The 18,377-nt window shown below is 42.8% G+C and overlaps 8 protein-coding genes across 8 annotated transcripts; 4 read left to right on the plus strand and 4 right to left on the minus strand.

Moving 5' to 3' along the window:
* Positions 1-315: 315 nt before the first annotated feature.
* Positions 316-1,248, plus strand: SAMD00019534_063850 (hypothetical protein; the record flags this gene model as incomplete). Its single annotated transcript, XM_012898205.1, has 4 exons — positions 316-405; positions 481-950; positions 1,057-1,150; positions 1,216-1,248. The coding sequence occupies 4 exons, from the start codon at positions 316-318 to the stop codon at positions 1,246-1,248; spliced, it is 687 nt and encodes a 228-aa protein (XP_012753659.1).
* A 713-nt stretch (positions 1,249-1,961) lies between these two features.
* SAMD00019534_063860 (hypothetical protein) lies at positions 1,962-2,702 on the minus strand (the record flags this gene model as incomplete). Its single annotated transcript, XM_012898206.1, has 2 exons — positions 1,962-2,114; positions 2,193-2,702. The coding sequence occupies 2 exons, from the start codon at positions 2,700-2,702 to the stop codon at positions 1,962-1,964; spliced, it is 663 nt and encodes a 220-aa protein (XP_012753660.1).
* Positions 2,703-2,916: 214 nt separating this feature from the next.
* Positions 2,917-3,974, minus strand: SAMD00019534_063870 (hypothetical protein; the record flags this gene model as incomplete). The annotated part of the gene is made up of 2 exons (XM_012898207.1): positions 2,917-3,192; positions 3,279-3,974. Coding segments are annotated over 2 exons (972 nt in total), but the record flags the coding sequence as incomplete, so codon positions are not given.
* Positions 3,975-4,147: 173 nt separating this feature from the next.
* On the minus strand, positions 4,148-6,013 carry SAMD00019534_063880 (hypothetical protein; the record flags this gene model as incomplete). Its single annotated transcript, XM_012898208.1, has 3 exons — positions 4,148-4,730; positions 4,801-5,078; positions 5,474-6,013. Coding segments are annotated over 3 exons (1,401 nt in total), but the record flags the coding sequence as incomplete, so codon positions are not given.
* A 1,792-nt stretch (positions 6,014-7,805) lies between these two features.
* On the plus strand, positions 7,806-10,558 carry SAMD00019534_063890 (hypothetical protein; the record flags this gene model as incomplete). The annotated part of the gene is made up of 6 exons (XM_012898209.1): positions 7,806-9,295; positions 9,406-9,600; positions 9,686-9,827; positions 9,895-10,054; positions 10,116-10,248; positions 10,330-10,558. The coding sequence occupies 6 exons, from the start codon at positions 7,806-7,808 to the stop codon at positions 10,556-10,558; spliced, it is 2,349 nt and encodes a 782-aa protein (XP_012753663.1).
* A 916-nt stretch (positions 10,559-11,474) lies between these two features.
* Positions 11,475-13,037, plus strand: SAMD00019534_063900 (hypothetical protein; the record flags this gene model as incomplete). Its single annotated transcript, XM_012898210.1, has 2 exons — positions 11,475-12,735; positions 12,898-13,037. The coding sequence occupies 2 exons, from the start codon at positions 11,475-11,477 to the stop codon at positions 13,035-13,037; spliced, it is 1,401 nt and encodes a 466-aa protein (XP_012753664.1).
* A 157-nt stretch (positions 13,038-13,194) lies between these two features.
* SAMD00019534_063910 (hypothetical protein) lies at positions 13,195-15,800 on the plus strand (the record flags this gene model as incomplete). Its single annotated transcript, XM_012898211.1, has 5 exons — positions 13,195-13,598; positions 13,674-14,587; positions 14,657-14,812; positions 14,872-15,072; positions 15,154-15,800. 5 exons carry the CDS (start codon positions 13,195-13,197, stop codon positions 15,798-15,800), a joined length of 2,322 nt encoding a protein of 773 aa, XP_012753665.1.
* Positions 15,801-15,876: 76 nt separating this feature from the next.
* SAMD00019534_063920 (hypothetical protein) lies at positions 15,877-18,281 on the minus strand (the record flags this gene model as incomplete). Its single annotated transcript, XM_012898212.1, has 2 exons — positions 15,877-17,118; positions 17,193-18,281. The coding sequence occupies 2 exons, from the start codon at positions 18,279-18,281 to the stop codon at positions 15,877-15,879; spliced, it is 2,331 nt and encodes a 776-aa protein (XP_012753666.1).
* Positions 18,282-18,377: the final 96 nt, after the last annotated feature.

Raw genomic sequence — 18,377 nt, forward strand, 5'->3', positions numbered from 1 at the left:
ATTAATCAATCAATCAACTTCTTCCAACATCATACAACCAACCAACCAACCAACCATAACATGTCAATAAACACTTGTACAACCAACCATGTCAATTATTTATTTGGAGTCAGTAATATTTATTATTATGATCAGACTTCCTGATTAGTAAAAGTAACGGTCACAAGTTTTGAATTCAAAAATGATGATGAATTTGATAAGATGCGCAACAAAGAAGAGTGAAGGATTGAATTGAATGATAGTGTGTCTTTACATTCATTATCTCTATCTCTGTTACATATATTTATCATCAATCAATACATATATATATTCACAATGGCAAAGCGCAAGAACAAGGTTGAACAGGAGAGCGGTGGAGAGGAGGACGAGTTCCAAGTCGAGGAGATCCTTGCAAAGAAGACACCAGTACGTTCATTCAATCAATCAATCAATCATATCAATCAATCACAATACTTACTAACCTACTTACTATTATATTAGCATGGAAATACATACTACTTGATCAAGTGGCTAAACTATGAATTGCACGACGCTACTTGGGAACAGGAGGACAATGTGTTCTGCGATGACTTGATACAGAAGTTTGAATACAAGCTCACTCATGATCTAGAGTTTAGAAAGAAGAGTAATCAGACGGCTGAGACAATCCCCTTCCCAGCAGTCGCTGATGAGGAAGAGGTGGAGGAGGAGGAGGAGGCGCCAAAGCCAAAGCGAGGAGGCAAGAAGACCCCTGTCAAGAAGCCTGCTGCCACACCAAAATCACCAGCCAAGTCTCCAAAGAAACCAACAACTCCAGCAGTCAAGAAGGTTCGCGTTGATGATAATGAAGATAACAACATGGTAGAGAAGGAAGAAGATGATGAGCCAGCGCCCAACTTCCAGAGCGGTGATCTTGTCGAGAAGATTCTCGGTTGTAAGATGCTCAATGAGCTGAGCTTTTATGTTAAATGGTAAGTCCATTGAACAATCACTCTCATTCAATCAATCAATCAATCAATCACTAACTCATTCAATCTCTCAATCAATCAATCAATCGATCGACTTAATGGATAACAGGGCCGACAAGGAGAGATGGACATATGTGACAAATACTGATATGAGAAGATATCAGCCACAGATACTGATCGACTTCTATCAGTCAAGGATCCAAGTAAGTATTTGAACTTGAGCGAGTGCGACTGGTCAATCACTAGACACCGCGACGCAATAGCTTAGACTATAGATCTATGTGTACGAGCCATCTACTGACTCAGATACCCTCACGTCTCGCCGCTGCTAACGCACGCAAATAGTTTGATAAGAAGAATAATGCTTGATCGATTGATTGATTGTATGAATAAAGGTCACACAACATCAACAACATCGTCAACAACAAACAACCTCCAACCATCCCATCCCATCCATCACACACAACAACAACTGACGACCGACGACTGACGACTGACGACTGACAAAATGACAACTATCAAGAGGGTACTGGCATCCATCAACATGACATCCATTCTCCATCATCCACATTAATCATACATAACGGCACTCGACTGTCTACATCGTCAATCCAGGCAGAGCGAGCGATCCGCCTAGAACTCTTGCACGCGACAGAGCATTAAGGTGTCTCAACTGTACAGCATACCTATCGACCAATAGGTTGATAAACAACCTTCTTCTTTGGCTACTCTACAACAGTATATTATCTTATCATATCATATCGTATCGTTTATTCTCAATATTTAATGAGGGCATCGTCCCTATCCTGTGGAGCGAGCTCTATCTCTATTGCGCGCTCCCTCTCTCGCTCTTGCTTGCGAGCTTGGTTATGGCCAAGCAAATCCATCTTTGGGTATGGAGGCCAGGGATTGGTTGATTGATTGATTGAGTGTATCTATCATCAAAGCGCGTTGAATGAATGGCCATGACAGTGGATCATCCTTTGTAAAGTACAGCATATGGGAGGTCTACGTTTATCTTCCCTTGCGTCCAACAGTGACCCATCCATCATCATCTGGCTCATTCTTCTTGGGCTTTGACTCGGGTTCATCGTCCATCTGTGAATCGTCATCCATCATCTCATCATCGTCGTCGGCACCACCTGTATCAGAGTCAGAGTCCTCATTCTAAACATGTTATTATCAATCATTGTTGTCCATCCTATCCATCCCGTGCTTGAGCAGTGGACATCCACTACAACTTACCATTCCAGCTGGCTTGACACATCTGTCGACGGCGGCAGTCATCTCTGGTCCAATGATCTGAACGACTTCGTTGAACATTCCCTTGACGCAATGTCCAAACACTTGAATGATGAGATCGGCAATCTCTCTACATGATCCATCTTCGGCCACGGTGTTCAAGTCGTTGGACATCACATCCTCTAGGATACTGACAATCATGTCAGGGTACACAGGCTTTCCTGTTAGGAATAGATCCAGAACATCCTGTCTCATCTCTTCTGCCTTGTGATCCGATCCTCTTCCGCCCCACTCATGTTGTACGGCCAGCTGTAGAGCAGTCCATTGCATAAACATTCTCTTAACTGCTTGATCAAATACACTCCAGACCTCTTCATCTGATACTTGTCTGACTTGTGGCTGTGCCTGTGGCTGTTGTGGTTGGACTTGTGGCTGTGGCTGTGGTTGTTGAGCTTGTTGTTGTTGTTGAAGATGTTGTTGCTCCTGCTGTTGTTGCAGGGCTTGTTGTATCATTTGGCTATACATTGTATTAGTTCTTCTCAAAGTAATAAAGAGAGATTGAATGATTGAATGAATGAGAATGAATGAAGTTTCGTTCGTTTTTGTGTCCAAGAAGTCGCGTCCACTTCGCCAACCCCACCTCGCTCGCGACGAGTCGACGACACCTGTGAATGATTGATTGGATGTACAGTCGTCTTACATGTTATGATTTATATAATATATATTATTGTTGTTTGACTCCATGTAGTATGTAGTTGGAGCTGTAGTCTGTATCGTCTATTGTGAAGTTCATGGTCAATGGGTTTACAAGGATACCCTTGACATCCTTGACTTGGACCTGACTGTTAGCCAGATACTCTCTAATCTGATCGGGTGTGAGGAACTGATCCCAATGATGTGTTCCCTTTGGTACGACCCTAAGTATATACTCTGCACCCAATATCACTGTCAGATAAGATATCAAAGTCTTGTTGATCGTTGACAAGAAGAAACTACCGCCAGGCTGTGATTGATTGATAGAGTGATTGAGTGAGTGATCGTTAGTCCATGATGAGGTCCAAGCCCAAAACCTAGCCCAAGACGACATACCTTTAACACCATTGAGCATTGTCTGATGAACTCTGGAACGTTGTCAACGTGCTCAACAACTTCGAGAGAGCAGACTACATCGTAGTGTTCGCGATGAGTCTCGGCATGCTTCTCTATGGTGCTGTCCATGTATCTTAGACGTTGTTGTTCAATGTTCTGACGAAGAACACGATCTTGTTTGGCATGTGCAGTGGCCATTGTGATGTTGTTGCATGCTGCATCCATTCCGACGACGTCGGCACCCAGGCGACTGAGCGACTCTGTGAGCAGACCACCTCCACAACCAACATCGATCATCTTTAGGCCTGCCAGTGGTGATGGTATACTGTCTGATGCCAGTCCGACCAATCTCAATCTATCCACAATGTACTTGACTCTCTTTGGGTTCATTCGATGCAGAGGCTTCACAGGTCCATCAGGGTTCCACCACTCTGCCGCGAAGCTATTGAACAAGTTGATCTCATCCTGTTTGGTAGAGTTGAATGCTTGTTGTCCACTATTGTTTGTTGATGTTGTTGTTGATGTTGTAGTTGATTGATTAGGTGCATTTGTTGAACTTGAAGTCGTGGTGCAGGACCTTTGAAGGCCTGCTCCCATCATAAGTGATGGTAGGAGGCGACTTCCACCATTGTATAATGTGAGGTTAGAGGAGAGGAGAGGTCTAGCATGCCTCAGTATCTTGGATGTTATCATCATTATCTTTGATTGATTGATGTGATTGATTGATTGATTGTGATGGTTTTGAAAACAAATGAATTGACAAAGTAGTGATTGATTGATGATGCATCGTCCAGCTTTGGTGGACGATGTTAGACAGGAGGCTATCCTCCATCCAGCAAGCCAACAAGCTAGCCAGTAGTAACTATTTATTTGTTGTATCTCAACAATGAATGATAGTCCTTCTTGTAAAAGCCGTTGCTAAGGTTGCCTCCACTTCCACGTGGATATAACTGTCGCCTTTGAATATACTGATTGATGACCACTGCTATGAACACCACCAACGCCACGAACAGGAAGCAAATGGCTATCAGACCAAAGTTGCCCGGAACCTTCTTGGAGGCGTTGCTGTCATGCTGTACCTCTCGCTCCACAGTGTGTTCGGCTTCATAAATTGTCGGACGCACTCTAGTTTCCATCCGCAGACTGTACTTGACCTTGTTGTCCTTGTCGGACATGTCCTCGACGCGCTTGATATAATTGTTTAGATACACTGAGTTGCTACCAAGCTCGCTCGTCATCGATAGGGATGGGTTATACTGGACGCAGGGCGACATGTCGTCCTCAGGACACTCGTCGTCATTGTACTCCTCAAAGTCAGAGACAAACTCTTTGTAATCTGACCAGCAAGTAGCATGTGCGCCATTGTTCCCCAGCATATCTGAGTCCTCCATCAAGTTCCATCTGAATGACAAGCTTATTGGTTTGTACGTACACTTGCCTGCTCTATCAAGTCTGTTGTTGGCATGTGGAGTGTCGTGTTAGTGATTGAGCGTAGGTCACCAACTTGTCGCCGTTTACATACCCCATCTCTGTCATTCCGCACATCCACTCGGCAAACAGGACACTGGCAGGCTTGATATGACTGTTCTCGTATAGGTAGTTGGCCAGTGGTTCCAGCTCGGCATCGGCAATCAATAGACCATTGGTGTCGTATGACGTTCTTAATATCCTCCAACTAGGTTGGTAAACTGTTGCCTTCTTTATGATATAAGACAAGACTGAGAGTGCGCCCGAACAAACAGTATGATGGTCATCCATCAACATTACATATTCACTCTTTCCCTTGAGTTTCAACAACATTGTCGATAAGTCAATTGTCTTGCGTCGTATCTAAACATTGATTGAATGATTGAATGATCGAGTGAGTGAGTGAGTGATGCGCCAGACATTGTTAATGGTGGAGTTGGATAACTTACAGCTCCCTCTGGTACATCATAGGGATTCTCTTTGAGAATGGGATTGGGCAGATAGTTATCCTCTCTCGGCTGCTCATTGTGAAAGTCGACTTCGGTGCCATGCATTCTCCTCAGTCGTTCGACGGCTGTGTTGTGCTTGCCAGTGTTCTGAACATGGATTGAGTACTTGATCACTGGTTGTGGGTCTTCGGCCAAGAGCTCGATCTGATTGAGTACGCTCTTGATAGACTTTTCCAGTTTGTTCTCATATTGTGTTATATCTTTGTCCTTGTCCTTGTTGGCGTCGATTCCAGCTGTAGCTATGGCAATGGTCACTGTAATTTGTTGTGACGTGGTGACAAGTGAGCGCGTGTCTGCGCCGCCTCTGTTGCCTGTTCCACCACCACCACCATGCTTGGGCTTGGCAGATGGCTGGGGCTGTGTGGGCAGCATTGGCGCTTTAGATAGACCATTGGGACGCTTCAGCGATCGGAAACTGTATGACTTTTTCGCCGATCTTGACATCCTGGCGATTTCAAAGGCCGATGGACCTTCGACCAATTGAGCGCCACCCGACTCTGGCATTGATTGAGCATTTAATCCTACACGTATATTATTATTATTATTATTATCATTGTTATCATTACTGTTGACTGATGCAGCATCACCAATTGTTGCTGCTACTAATAAATCATTATCATCATTGTTGTTTGAGTCGTTCCAAGTGTCTCGATGCAAGTATATATAGAATGCAATGTTGAATGTGAACAACAAGAATAAGAATACAATTGCAAACACCTTTGCTCTCTTCTGATAACTATGTTTGAGTCTTAATATCATTTCTTCTTCTTCTTCTTCTTTATCTATCTATCTATATCTTTTTTTGGAATCATATACATAACATCTGATTGATGGATGGATGACTATTGTTGTTCTGCAGTGTGTGTGTATCTGAGGGAGATAGATAGATATAGATATATAATTATGAGATGATAATAATGATAATGATGATCGTTATAATAATAAAGTGAGTGAATGAGTGAGGGCAAGCCACATGCCTTTCAATCTCACAATGATGAATGAATGAATGAATGAATTGAATGAATAGAATGTGCTAAATGAATGTTTGAATGAATGTGAAGGTGGTGTGTTGAATGCCAACACTGCACACGCTTGTTGAGGCAAAAAAGTTAAACAAGTGACTTGGTCAGTTTAATTGAACATGTGGTGAATAAAACAACGATCGTGATTGGGCCAGATTTGTTTTCAAATCTTGATTTGACAAGTCGGTTTCCAAACAAGGGAAACATCCTCACTGAGTGACTTCACTACAAAAGAATAAAAAGCCATTATTTTTTCGCTTTCTCTAGAATGATCTGATCTCTGATTACGACCAATCAAGCCATTAAAGTATTTAAAAGTGGTCCGGACCACTTTTGATATCTATTCATTACAGTAATTGAATATATATCTATTATTGTGTTTGATTGCTCTTAATAGAATGTGAAGTTGGTCTATGACAACAACAAGAGAAAATTAATAAGGTCACCCAATGATCGAGATATATAGATCTCCTCCCAGATAATTGATGAATTAATGAATGAATGAATGAATGAATGAATAGTTGACAAAACATATCTGTGTTCTATTCTATTCTATTCTATTCTACAAGTCTTTTAAGGTAAAATGAATCATGTGAATGTGTGTTGTGCGTATGTAACCAAATCAAATCTAGACTGGCTGACTGACACACTTCAAAGGTGATCATCAAATAACAATAACATCAAAGCAATCAGACAGGCAAGCAGGCAGGTCAACAACGACCAACGAACAACCGCCTGTTTGATCTACCATCATGATTGCACTATGATTGCAAGGTCACGTTCAGTTTAAGGTTCAGGTCTGGTCTGAACAGATCAGGTGTTCATTCTTTCATTCACATACTATGGTGGTGCACAACTGACTGACTGACTGACCTGCAACAGAAGATGTAGGTTGGGAGTGCCGAAGAGGGAGGCTAATTCGATCAACCTCAACCCCGACGGGTTGGTCCACACAATAACATCCAATGCCTCATCCACTCACTTACACCCACACACACTCTGAATGGCAATCAATCACCAAAGGTTGTTGTGTGATTGTGATTGTGATTGATCAATCACAACAAACACACAAACACAAACTCACACACTCAATGTGTTAGAGTTAGTGTGTGTGTGTTTGATTGATTGATTGATTGATTCATTAAGTGTGTGTGTGTGTGTGATCGATGGATGGATGGAAGTGTGCGTTGTAGTGTGTGTATATATTAATATATACATAGTTTAACTTTATAACTCCATCAACTCAACCATCACCATCACCATCACCATCACCATCACTCTGTCTTGCTCGCGCTTACTCCACTCCACTCAACTCACATTCTCTCTCTAGCTCAGTCTCATTCTCTCTTCCACTTACTCTCAACAAATCATATTTGATATTGACTATAGTCCCGAATATATATACCTTTAATTAATGGGATTTGATCAAGGATAATATATAACATAATACAATTTATAATATATAATATAATATATCCATTACATTACATTACATTAAATATATACTTTATATACTTTAGGAGGAGGACATGTCTACATCTTCAATACAGGTATTGGAGGGTGATGGCCAACATCCAGTCGCTGGAAACAACGCTGGCAATATAAATATACAAATTGGAATTCATGCCACTGCTACTGCTACGGCAACAGCAACAGCAACGGCAACGGCAACGACGACGACCACCACCACACCTTCGAAACAACACGCAAACAATTCGACATTGACAAGACGCACGGCCAAGATGTTCAATCATTGGTTCGACACAATCAAGAAGTCAAAAGACAGGTCACATTCTTCATCTTCACAACAACAACACCAACAACAGACACAGCAACAGCAACAACAACAACAACAATCTATTCACAGCTCATTACCATCATTATTTTATCAACCAGTTGCTGCTACAGCTGCAGTTAATATACACGGAAATAGTAATAGTAGTAGTACTAGTAGTGGACGAGGTGGAGGTGGCCATGACCACGACGACGACCTCAGCCACTCATCGATATCATACACATCCGAGTCTTCAGAGTCCTCGTCGACTTCGCCAGTCGCCACACCGATCAGCTCAATATCGCCACTCAACCAATCATCCAACAACAACTCGTCGTCAAGCACGCCAGCATCCAACTCACACTTTGCAATCGAAGGCGCGCCAATACCCTTCCCCAAGCACAACAACAACAAGTCCACGCCACACCTCATCAAGTCCACTTCGTTCCCCTCGATACCCAAGCATCAGTCGGCGTCGGCACCCGACCGCGAGTCGACCATGCCCATCAACTTTGAGACCAAGGCCACAAAGGAGAACTTCTACAAGATGATCGATGAACCCAAGAGTTTCTCGCGCTTCAAGAGCTACATGGAGAACTATCAGAGCATGGAGAACCTCTCCTTCTACCTGGAGATCAAGCGATACAAGCAGATCACGTCCAACGAAGAACGGCGCTATGCAGCCCAAGATATATGGCGCAGATTCTTTGTAGACGATGCCTCTACCCAGCTCAATCTCGAGTCATGTCTGAAGCGCAGTGTGGAGGAGGCCATGCGCACTTCCGAGCATCCAGGCATGGACATATTCGATGAGGTCGAGAACCAGGTGCTCGAGGACATGGTGTGCGATGCCTTTCTGCACTTCCTCTCTTCACCATTCAATCAAGAATGGCGAGTGTCGTCAAAGCCAAGTTCGATCAACCTAATGGAGTCACCCCAGTATAACTCACCAGGTGCCAACTACAACAACAACAACAACTATGGAAGTGGCAGTAGTATTAATGGAATAGTGTCACCAACATCACCTAGCCCTGTATGTGTATCGGTGGTGTCGTCCCCGGAGTATCCAGAGGTGTACCTGGGGCGCGAGGCTTCCAATGGTACAGTCAAGCGAGAGGCTTCCGAGATCGAATATATCTTGGACGAGGTACTAAAGAACAACTTGTCGATCCAAACCGAGATCCCCTACACAGACGTGGCCATTAGCAATTGGATTGCGTCCGGAGTGTCAGGTCGAGTGTATTTGTAAGTGATCAGCTGACACAGTGCCAGTCATGTGATTTGATCACGTGACCTGATCAAAGTCACGTGACATCATCAATATTATACTAACCTTCAATCAATCAACTTTACAGAGGTAACTGGAAGGGAAAGGATGTTGCGGTCAAGATATTTGGAGAGGAGTTGAACGTGTTCTTTGATGTTGGCGAGTACAGGAAAGAGGTTGCAATGATGACCATGCTCAAGCACGACTCTCTAGTACAATGTTATGGTTCAGGATCGTATGGAAACAATTTCTTCCATCTAACAGAGTACTGTTCCAAGGGAAGGTAGGTTATCAATCATGATCACTCACGCACTCACTCATTCCATCATTGACTCTTCCATTTCCTTACCATTTCGCTACCATCACAGCCTCACTGAATATTTAAAGAACACTTCAAACATATTGGACATCCAAACCCAACTATCATTCGCATTGGACATCGCCTATGGAATGAGATACCTTCACTCAATGTCAATTATCCATCGAGATTTAAAGAGTTTGAATGTCTTGGTATGTAGTGTCGCACAGACATGCCAAGTTTGATTGGATCAATCAACTAACTGACAACATACTTTAGATTACCGACAACAACAAGATAAAGATTATTGACTTTGGATGCTCGAGGATCACAAAGAAGTATATGACCAGCCATGTTGGAACACAGGCATGGATGGCTCCAGAGTTGTTCACTTCGAAACACTACACAGAAAAGGTGGACGTCTACTCTTTTGGTGTCAGTAAGTATTGGTATACCATTCAATCCATTCAATCCAATCAATAACTGACCCATTGATCTAGTACTATGGGAGATATTCACTAGGAAGGCACCTTATGATGAGAACGTACCATTCAACGCTCCAGTCCTGGTAGCCAAAGGTGAGAGACCTGAGCTATCCAAAGACTTCCCTTCACCTATTGTAAAGTTGATAAAGTATGTAGTAACGTCCATTGTATAGGATAGTTGTACGACATACTAACATGGATGAACAATCAATCAATCACCTCCCTCTAGGAAATGTTGGTCACACAAGCCATCACACCGACCCTCTTTCACCAAGATATGTACATACTTAGAGGACTTTAGACAACAACATCAGATACAACTACAGCAACAACATCAACTACAGCAACAACAACATCAACAACATCAACTACAACTTCAACAACAACAACACCATCAACATCAACAACAACTGCATACCGGTTTCGAAATTGGAAGCAGTCTAATCAGGAGGAGATAGGATAGATAGATTGATTGATTGATTGATTGATCGACAGTATTATTATAATAACAACAACACCCGAGCACAACCAACATGTTACCGCTTGTACCAACTATGTTACTTTGTCCATTCTTCAAATTTTACTTTAACTTTAGTTTGAGATAGAGATACAGATAGAGATAGAGTAGAGATAGAGATCGAGATAGAGATAATGGATATATTGTTCCACCAAACATTATTAAGAAATAAGGTTATAAGAGGTGTTGTATTTAATCATATACATCGGATACATTATGTAAAGACATACCTACCAATTCAAAGAGTGATGCGAGGTGATCAATTCACCAAGGAGAGATGTTTGTCAACAATGTTAAGATATAACAGGACTGATCTATTTATGAAGTACTTCAATGACTTGATCTCTAGTGTACAAAAGGTTGTTGATGTTAGACATTTACTTAGAGTTGCAATCAAATTTAATAACATCATTGCAGTGAGACATCTATTACAATTCAATCAAACATCATCATTATCATCAAGGTCAGACATAGTGGAGGTAATTTCAAGAATATTATTGGATGTTATAGGAAGTGATCATTATGATATGTTGGACTTGTTGTTGAAAGAGTTGGCCAGTAACAATAGTCTACTATGCGATGAAGATAGAGACAATCAATGCACTATCTATGACAGTGATGGTGAGCCATTACATATGGCTACAATCTTCAAAGAATGTTCATCTTTCAAGATGCTCCAGTTTGTTCATTCTCAATCATACAATAATGATGATGGTGAGTTGATAACCATTCCAGAATATGTTTTCTTCTCATTGTCAAACGACCAGTTTCCAGACTTGATCAAACTCATCTTTCAAAGTCAACATGGACCTCGATTCAATGTAGACCGAGAATCACTGGATATCCTTCTATATCATATGGATAAACATGATCTCCTTGACTTTTTCTTTGAACATACCCATGATCTAAACAAAGAGTTCATTGCCAATGAAATCTTTAAATATGTGGACCTTGATGATATAGAAGCATATGGATTCTCTGATCGTCTACAGTCACTTGATGGTCTTCACTTTGCTCAAAGATATCGTGATCACCTTCCCGCCGACGTGTTGTACTTTGCCGCCGCCACCCATGGCGACCTCGAGCTGGCGCAGTGGACAAGTGCTCATTGTTCAGAGAGGCCCACTTTCAAACTTCTTGCCGCCCAAGCACTGAGACAAGGACATCAAGACGTCGCATTCCACCTAATGGACTATTGTGTTGTGGGCAACACCACGTCATCAAAGTGGCTATTAAAGTGCCAGATACACGACACGATCATCTCTATGGAGCTACTCCAGACACTGGCCACTCACTTCAATGTCCAACTTGATCAACAGATATTCTTGTCGCCTGGAATGACACTGGAAATGTATGAATACCTAACCAAAGCATACTTTGACCAAATGAGCATATATGGTCAAAGTGTTGTCGAAGTGGACTTGATGTGGAATCCAAAGTTCATGATGATCAAGGACATGAGATTGATCAGTGAGTTGATTGATCGACATGTTCGAGAGCTACATCCATGTGTGGTTGTCAACGCTATCAAGGCCGAACGTGATGATGTTCTCCAAGTGATTGAGGAAACTGGATACATGGTTGGAATGGAGATATTGGAGAATCTGCCCTCAGTCGCTCAAGTACGACGTCTATTCAACTCTGGCCTTTTGTCCGAGAGATGTCCAACCTTACCCAACCCTCCACTCTTGATTATTATTCGCCTAAATGACTTGTCATTGTTGAGCGAGTTCCATGAACAATACGGCCATATCAAGAAAATCTCATCACATCGGGCAATGTCCGAAGCGGCTAGTACTGGCAACGTTGACATCGTTCGATACATCCATGAGAACAGACCGTCCAATGAATGTAATGATCTCGCATTACTTGGTGCAGTATGGGGAGGACATTTGGATGTAGTCAAGTATCTACTTGAGAAGATCAATGGCATCAAGTGGAACTTGACACATCTAGGTCAATCTTTATTATATGGATATAATATTGATGTTGTAGATCATATCATACAACAACAACAACAACAACAACAACAACAACAACATTCTGACTTGAACTTGACAAATATCATCAAAGGCGTTCAATATGGATATCTACCATTGGTCAAGGCATTCATTGATAGTTTGTCGTTGTCATTGAAGACAGTAGATGAACAAAGAGTGATCATCAATAGATTATTACTTAATTTTCAACAACGACAACCTAATGGTACATTACGCGAATGGTATGGAAGTTGCATGGATCATGGATATAATGCAACAATATGTTTTCAATACCTATTAGAACATCTATTATTACCATACATTGAGGTGGACCTCGAATGTCTACTCCAATTGGCATATGAACGTGGACATCTCTACTTCATAGATTACTTCAACAACTTATTATTAATACTCCAGAATGGCAAAAACGTCCCTTGTTAACTCGGTTGGTGAGACCCACACGACTTGGAAATAAATTCAACAACAAAAGACGAGTGTTGTAAATTCAATCGATTGTTTTCAACCCTCAATGATAGTGTGAAAGCGAGAGTTTGAGTTAGAGATAGAGATAGAGATAATAGAGGAAGAGATATGAGAAATGTCAACTGAACAACTGCAGGAACAACAACAACAATTGCATGTGCAGCAACAACAAGAACAACAACAGCAACTGGATACAAACTTGACATCAACTACGACAACAACCACAACTATAAAGACGAGCGATGATCAAGATGATGATGTAGAGGATGGAGAGATTGACGATGGCGAGATCGTTGAACTTAATCATGTTGTTGATGATTTAAAGAAGAATGAACAACATGTTGCCTCATCCGCCTCTGTTAACGAACACGACCACGACCTGGACCACGACCACGACCATGACCATGACCTTGAACTTGAACAACACATTCTCCATCATGACCATTTGGATGATGATGACGATGATACGATATATCATCCATATCAACCTGCTGCATCAATATATGGATATCCAGGAGTGTATGATCAACTTCAAGCAACAGCCCCATATACCTCTATTGTTGGAGGCAGACTATACGTACCTTATGCAAACAGTGAGGCTGCCGCAGCAGTCAATTCAAGCAACAGAGACGTGGATGACTTTGAAGAATCATTGCGTGACTATGAAAAGATGAAGGAGAAGCGAGATAGGAGTTGGAGCAGGAGTAGGAGTAGAAGTAGGAGTAGAAGCAGGATCCGAAGTCGAAGTAGAAGTCGTAGCAGAAGTGGTAGTAGGGGTCGCACGACCAGACCGACATACAGGCGATATCAACGACGAAGATACAGTCGGAGCAGGAGTAGAAGTAGGAGTAGAAGTAGGGATATCATCAGGAGATTCTCGAGGAGCAGGTCAAGGAGTTGGAGCAGAGATAGATACAGACGTCGCAGTATCAGTCCGCCATATGACCAGCAACACAATGGATCGTACAGGAACAACAATAACAATAACAATGGTCATGGCAATCGTACAATGAACACATCACATGGAGGATATAGAAGGACATCCATTACCACTCAGACTCAGACTCAGACTCCTCCGCCTCCACCTCCACCACCTCCTCCAATGTCACCTCCACCTCCACCACCTCCTCCTCCTCCACCTCAATCACCGCCTCCACCTCCACCTCCTCCTCCTCCATTTCCAAGCAGTCCATCATCGTCAACATCAACTTCCACATCATCATCACCATCAATCATCAACAACAACAACAACTACAACTATAATACTGGCCAGCTACTGAATAAGTCTTCAGATAGCATCGATAGAACTACTGTAAATATCAGCAATAACAACAACAACACAACAACGCAATCATCAAACTTGACACCTAAGAAGCAACCTTCCACTACACCAATGCGAGTGTCACAATGGGTTGGAAAGGAAGTGCACATCAGCGATAAGGTCAAGAATGAGCACAAGATGAACTTGATCATCGATATCGATCACATCCTTCTCAATTCAACCAAAGGTATATATTGATGGTCCTGCCCAATCATATTCCACCTCCATTCATTAACTCATTGTTATACCGATATAGACACGCCACAGGACAAGGAAAAAGGCGATGGCGTCATCAAGTGTATCATTGATGGATGTACACATTGGATCAAGATACGGCCATATGCCGTCACTTTTCTAAAGACACTACATCCATTCTTTAACATCACTCTATTCTCGTTAAACTCCAGAACATGTATGTAATCATCCAATCAGATGTCAATGTTCAATGGACTAACACAATCAATCAATCAGATGTCAATAAGATACTGGAGATATTTGATCCAAACAAGACACTCTTTAAGCACATTGTAACGATTGATTGCTTTGGCAGTTGTCTACCCAAGCAGCAACCAAATCGACCCTACACGCTATTCACTCCTTCAGACTTTACAAGGATATTCAACATTGAACCGAACGAATCACTACTGATCTTTGATGATCGTGAGGATATATGTATGTTTGATTGATCAATCAAATCAATCCAAGTGGAATTAACTCACTGACTGACATCAATCACATCAATCAATCAACCAGGGAGACAATACAGGGATAACTTGGTGATCGTGGAGAAGTTCACTCACTTCCAGAAGGACTCTGAGGATGCCTCAATCCCAATTTATAACTATCCATTCTCCATTCACGAACTATCAAAGCAGTTCCATTATGCCAAGCTTGACACACCAATCCCCTACCTTGAACTATTCTCCAATCTACTCATTTCCATTCAAAGCTCATTCATGTCCACACTGACATCCCATCAAGTGGACAGCAATAACAACAACGACAACTCTATTGGTGGAGACAATGACACCAACCTTGTGCGATCAAAGAATGCCATCAAGACCATTCGTCAACAGATATTGAACAACTGCAACATTGTATTCAGTGGTGTATTCCCAAAGCAGGTGGACGCTACCAAATTGCCAACTACACGAATTGTTCAGATGGCCGAGTCATTTGGTGCCAAAGTACAAATGGACATCACAGAGAACACTACACATCTGATCTTTATCAAGGCTGGCACCTCCAAAGTGCTCCAGGCTGTCAAGAGTGGCATCAAGGTCGTCCATTATGCATGGCTACGCGACTCCCTCTATCATTGGGAGCGAATGGATGAGTCAAAGTACAGTGTGGAGAGAGTAGTCAAAGCATCATCATCCAAAAATGAATTGAATGAATGAATAAGATGTTATAATAAACAATATATATATGTTTATATAATTTAATATAATATACAGATATCTGGAGAATATAGTACTACTGGGGACTCGGATAGACATACCATTGGTACTGCTTGGAGTTCGAACTTGTATATGGTATGGCTTCAGGGGGTGGTGGTTGGAAGACTGGGTCGGGTGGACTCTTGGACGATGTCTCTTTCCCTAGACTTCCACAGCCGCTGTTGGTATTGCTATTGTTGGTGATGTTGTTGGAAGTGTTGATGATGATAGTGTTTGATGATGATGTGTTGTTGGTCGCCTTTGACTTGGCACTACTCCTTCCAGCCGAACCACCTCCAGCGGCTGCCGCCTTCTTCTTCTTGTCCGAGTTTGAAGCGCGCTCCTTCTTGACCTGATTTGGATTGTACTGATGGAATTGAGGTGGCTTGACAATCTGCTCAACGGTTGGCATGACGTTGGCTGCCTCGGACGCCGAGAACTTGGCCAAAGCCTCAGCAATGTTCTTGGGCGCCGTAGACTTGTTCTGATTGGCAATGTTGGTCCACACATCCTTGAGCAGCTCCATATGTGCAAAGTCGTACGTGGTGTTGAGATGTATACGGACGAGTAGCATGGCCTCTTGACGTGGTGTAAGGATGTTGCTCAGACCAGAGATGGTGTCCGATGATAGGTTTCGTGAGCATATAAAGTTCTTCTTCAACATGTCGAGCTTCCTGGCAAAGTCCAGTATCTGGCTGATCTCCAGAGGAGAACTGTTGACAATGTGTGGCTCGGCTGGCTGTGGGAGCGTCACAGTGGCCGCCATGCCAGACATCGTGGGTGTGTTGAACTCTGAGTTGCTGCAGCATTCGCTTGTGTCGGGCAGCACCAGGATCTTGGTGTAGTAGAAGTTCTTGATCTCCTTGTCCAGCTGCTCGCGCTCGATGCGCAGCACCTGCTCTTGCTTGTCGTGGTCCTGTCGCAGTGCCTCCAGCTTTACGTTTTGCTCCTCGCTGATGTTGGCCTCGCTCTTGAACAGCGCGAACCAGCCGTCGGCTGCACTTCCACTGATGTTGAACAGTGGACGGTCGCCCTTGGGCACGTAGCCCATCGATGCCAGCTTTGATTGCGTGTAGGGGTGGACGATCTTCTCTACCTCCTTCTCGGCAATGGCGTAACGCTTGCCAATTGCCGTGTGGAAGAGATGTAGCAGGTACACCAGCGTCCTCTCGTCATTCTTCTTTATAGCCTGGCTCATCTGGATGATGATCTGCTTGCCCTCCATCAACATGGCAAGTAGCTCGGGCTCAGGTCTCATCACATCAACGCCGCCAGTTTCCTAAAGTAAGTTTGAGTTAGTGAGTGAATGAATGAGAACGGGAGAGAGACATTGGACTTGTCCCGTGTGCATACCTTAAGTGTCTCATTCTCACGCTTGAGCTGGAGGTTCTCAAAGGTGAGTGAGGCAAGCTTGGCCTCGATCTCTTTGATATAGTCCTTTCTTCGCTGTCGGTAGTTCCTGCTGGCAAGGTTCTGATTGACGCGCATGCCAGGGTTCTTGTCGTCGTCAAAGCAGCCAAACTCGTTGAAGAATAGATTGCTGCTGTCATCGTCATCCTCGTCGTCCTCATACTTCTTTCCCTTCTTCTTTGTCTTGCCGCTGCCACTGCCTCCCCTCTGCTGTTGCATCTGCTGCATTTGCATATGTATTTGTTGTTGCTGTTGCATCTGCTGCTGCATCTGTTGCTGGAACTGCAGCTCATGTTGTTGAAGGTGTTGTTGGAACTGCTGTCTGAACTGTTGTTGTGGTGGCTGCTGCTGTTGTGACTGGGATTGTTGTTGCTGTTGTAGTTGTTGATGTTGTAGAGACGGCTGTGGAGACATTACATTGATTGGAGACGGTACGAATGATGATATATGTTGCTGCTGTTGTTGTGGCGTTAGATGGCTGAGTAGATCTTGTGGTGATGGTATTGCTGTGGACAAGTGTTGATCCGACTGTGAAAGTTGTTGAAGTTGTTGCTGTTGTTTAAGTAAGTAGTCCTGTTGGAACTGAACAAACTGATGATGTTGTCTTTGTAGTTCATCGATACATTGTGGTGATTGTCCCTGTTGTCCTTCGACCTTGACTGGTACATTGAGTGATAACATATCAGTGCCACCAGGTTGTTGTTGTTGTTGTTGCTGTGGGTTGGCATTTGGACTCATTGCGAAACTCTTTTGAAGTGATGAGTTAAGTAGATCTACTTGTTGATCATGTTGTTGTTGTTGCTGCTGTTGTAACTGTTGTTGTTGTTGCTGTTGTTGCTGATGTTGTTGTTGTTGTTGTTGTTGTTGTTGTTGTTGATTGCCAATTATATTACCCAACAGTTGATTCTGAGATGAGTTCAATGATGGAGGCTGTGACCATGTCAATGGATTGAAGTCTTGAGGTGTCATCAACCACAAGTCCTGCTCAGGTGGCGGGATGAGTTGTGAGAAGAATGATTCAAACTCGTCCATTGTTTGTTGTTATTAATGTAATGTAATGATTGATGTTGATATTGATTTTGATTGATTGATTGATTGAATGATTGTTACTACAGTATCATTGATGTC

Source organism: Acytostelium subglobosum (assembly GCF_000787575.1).
Source record: "Acytostelium subglobosum LB1 DNA, scaffold: scaffold12, whole genome shotgun sequence".
Lineage (NCBI taxonomy): Eukaryota > Evosea > Eumycetozoa > Acytosteliales > Acytosteliaceae > Acytostelium > Acytostelium subglobosum.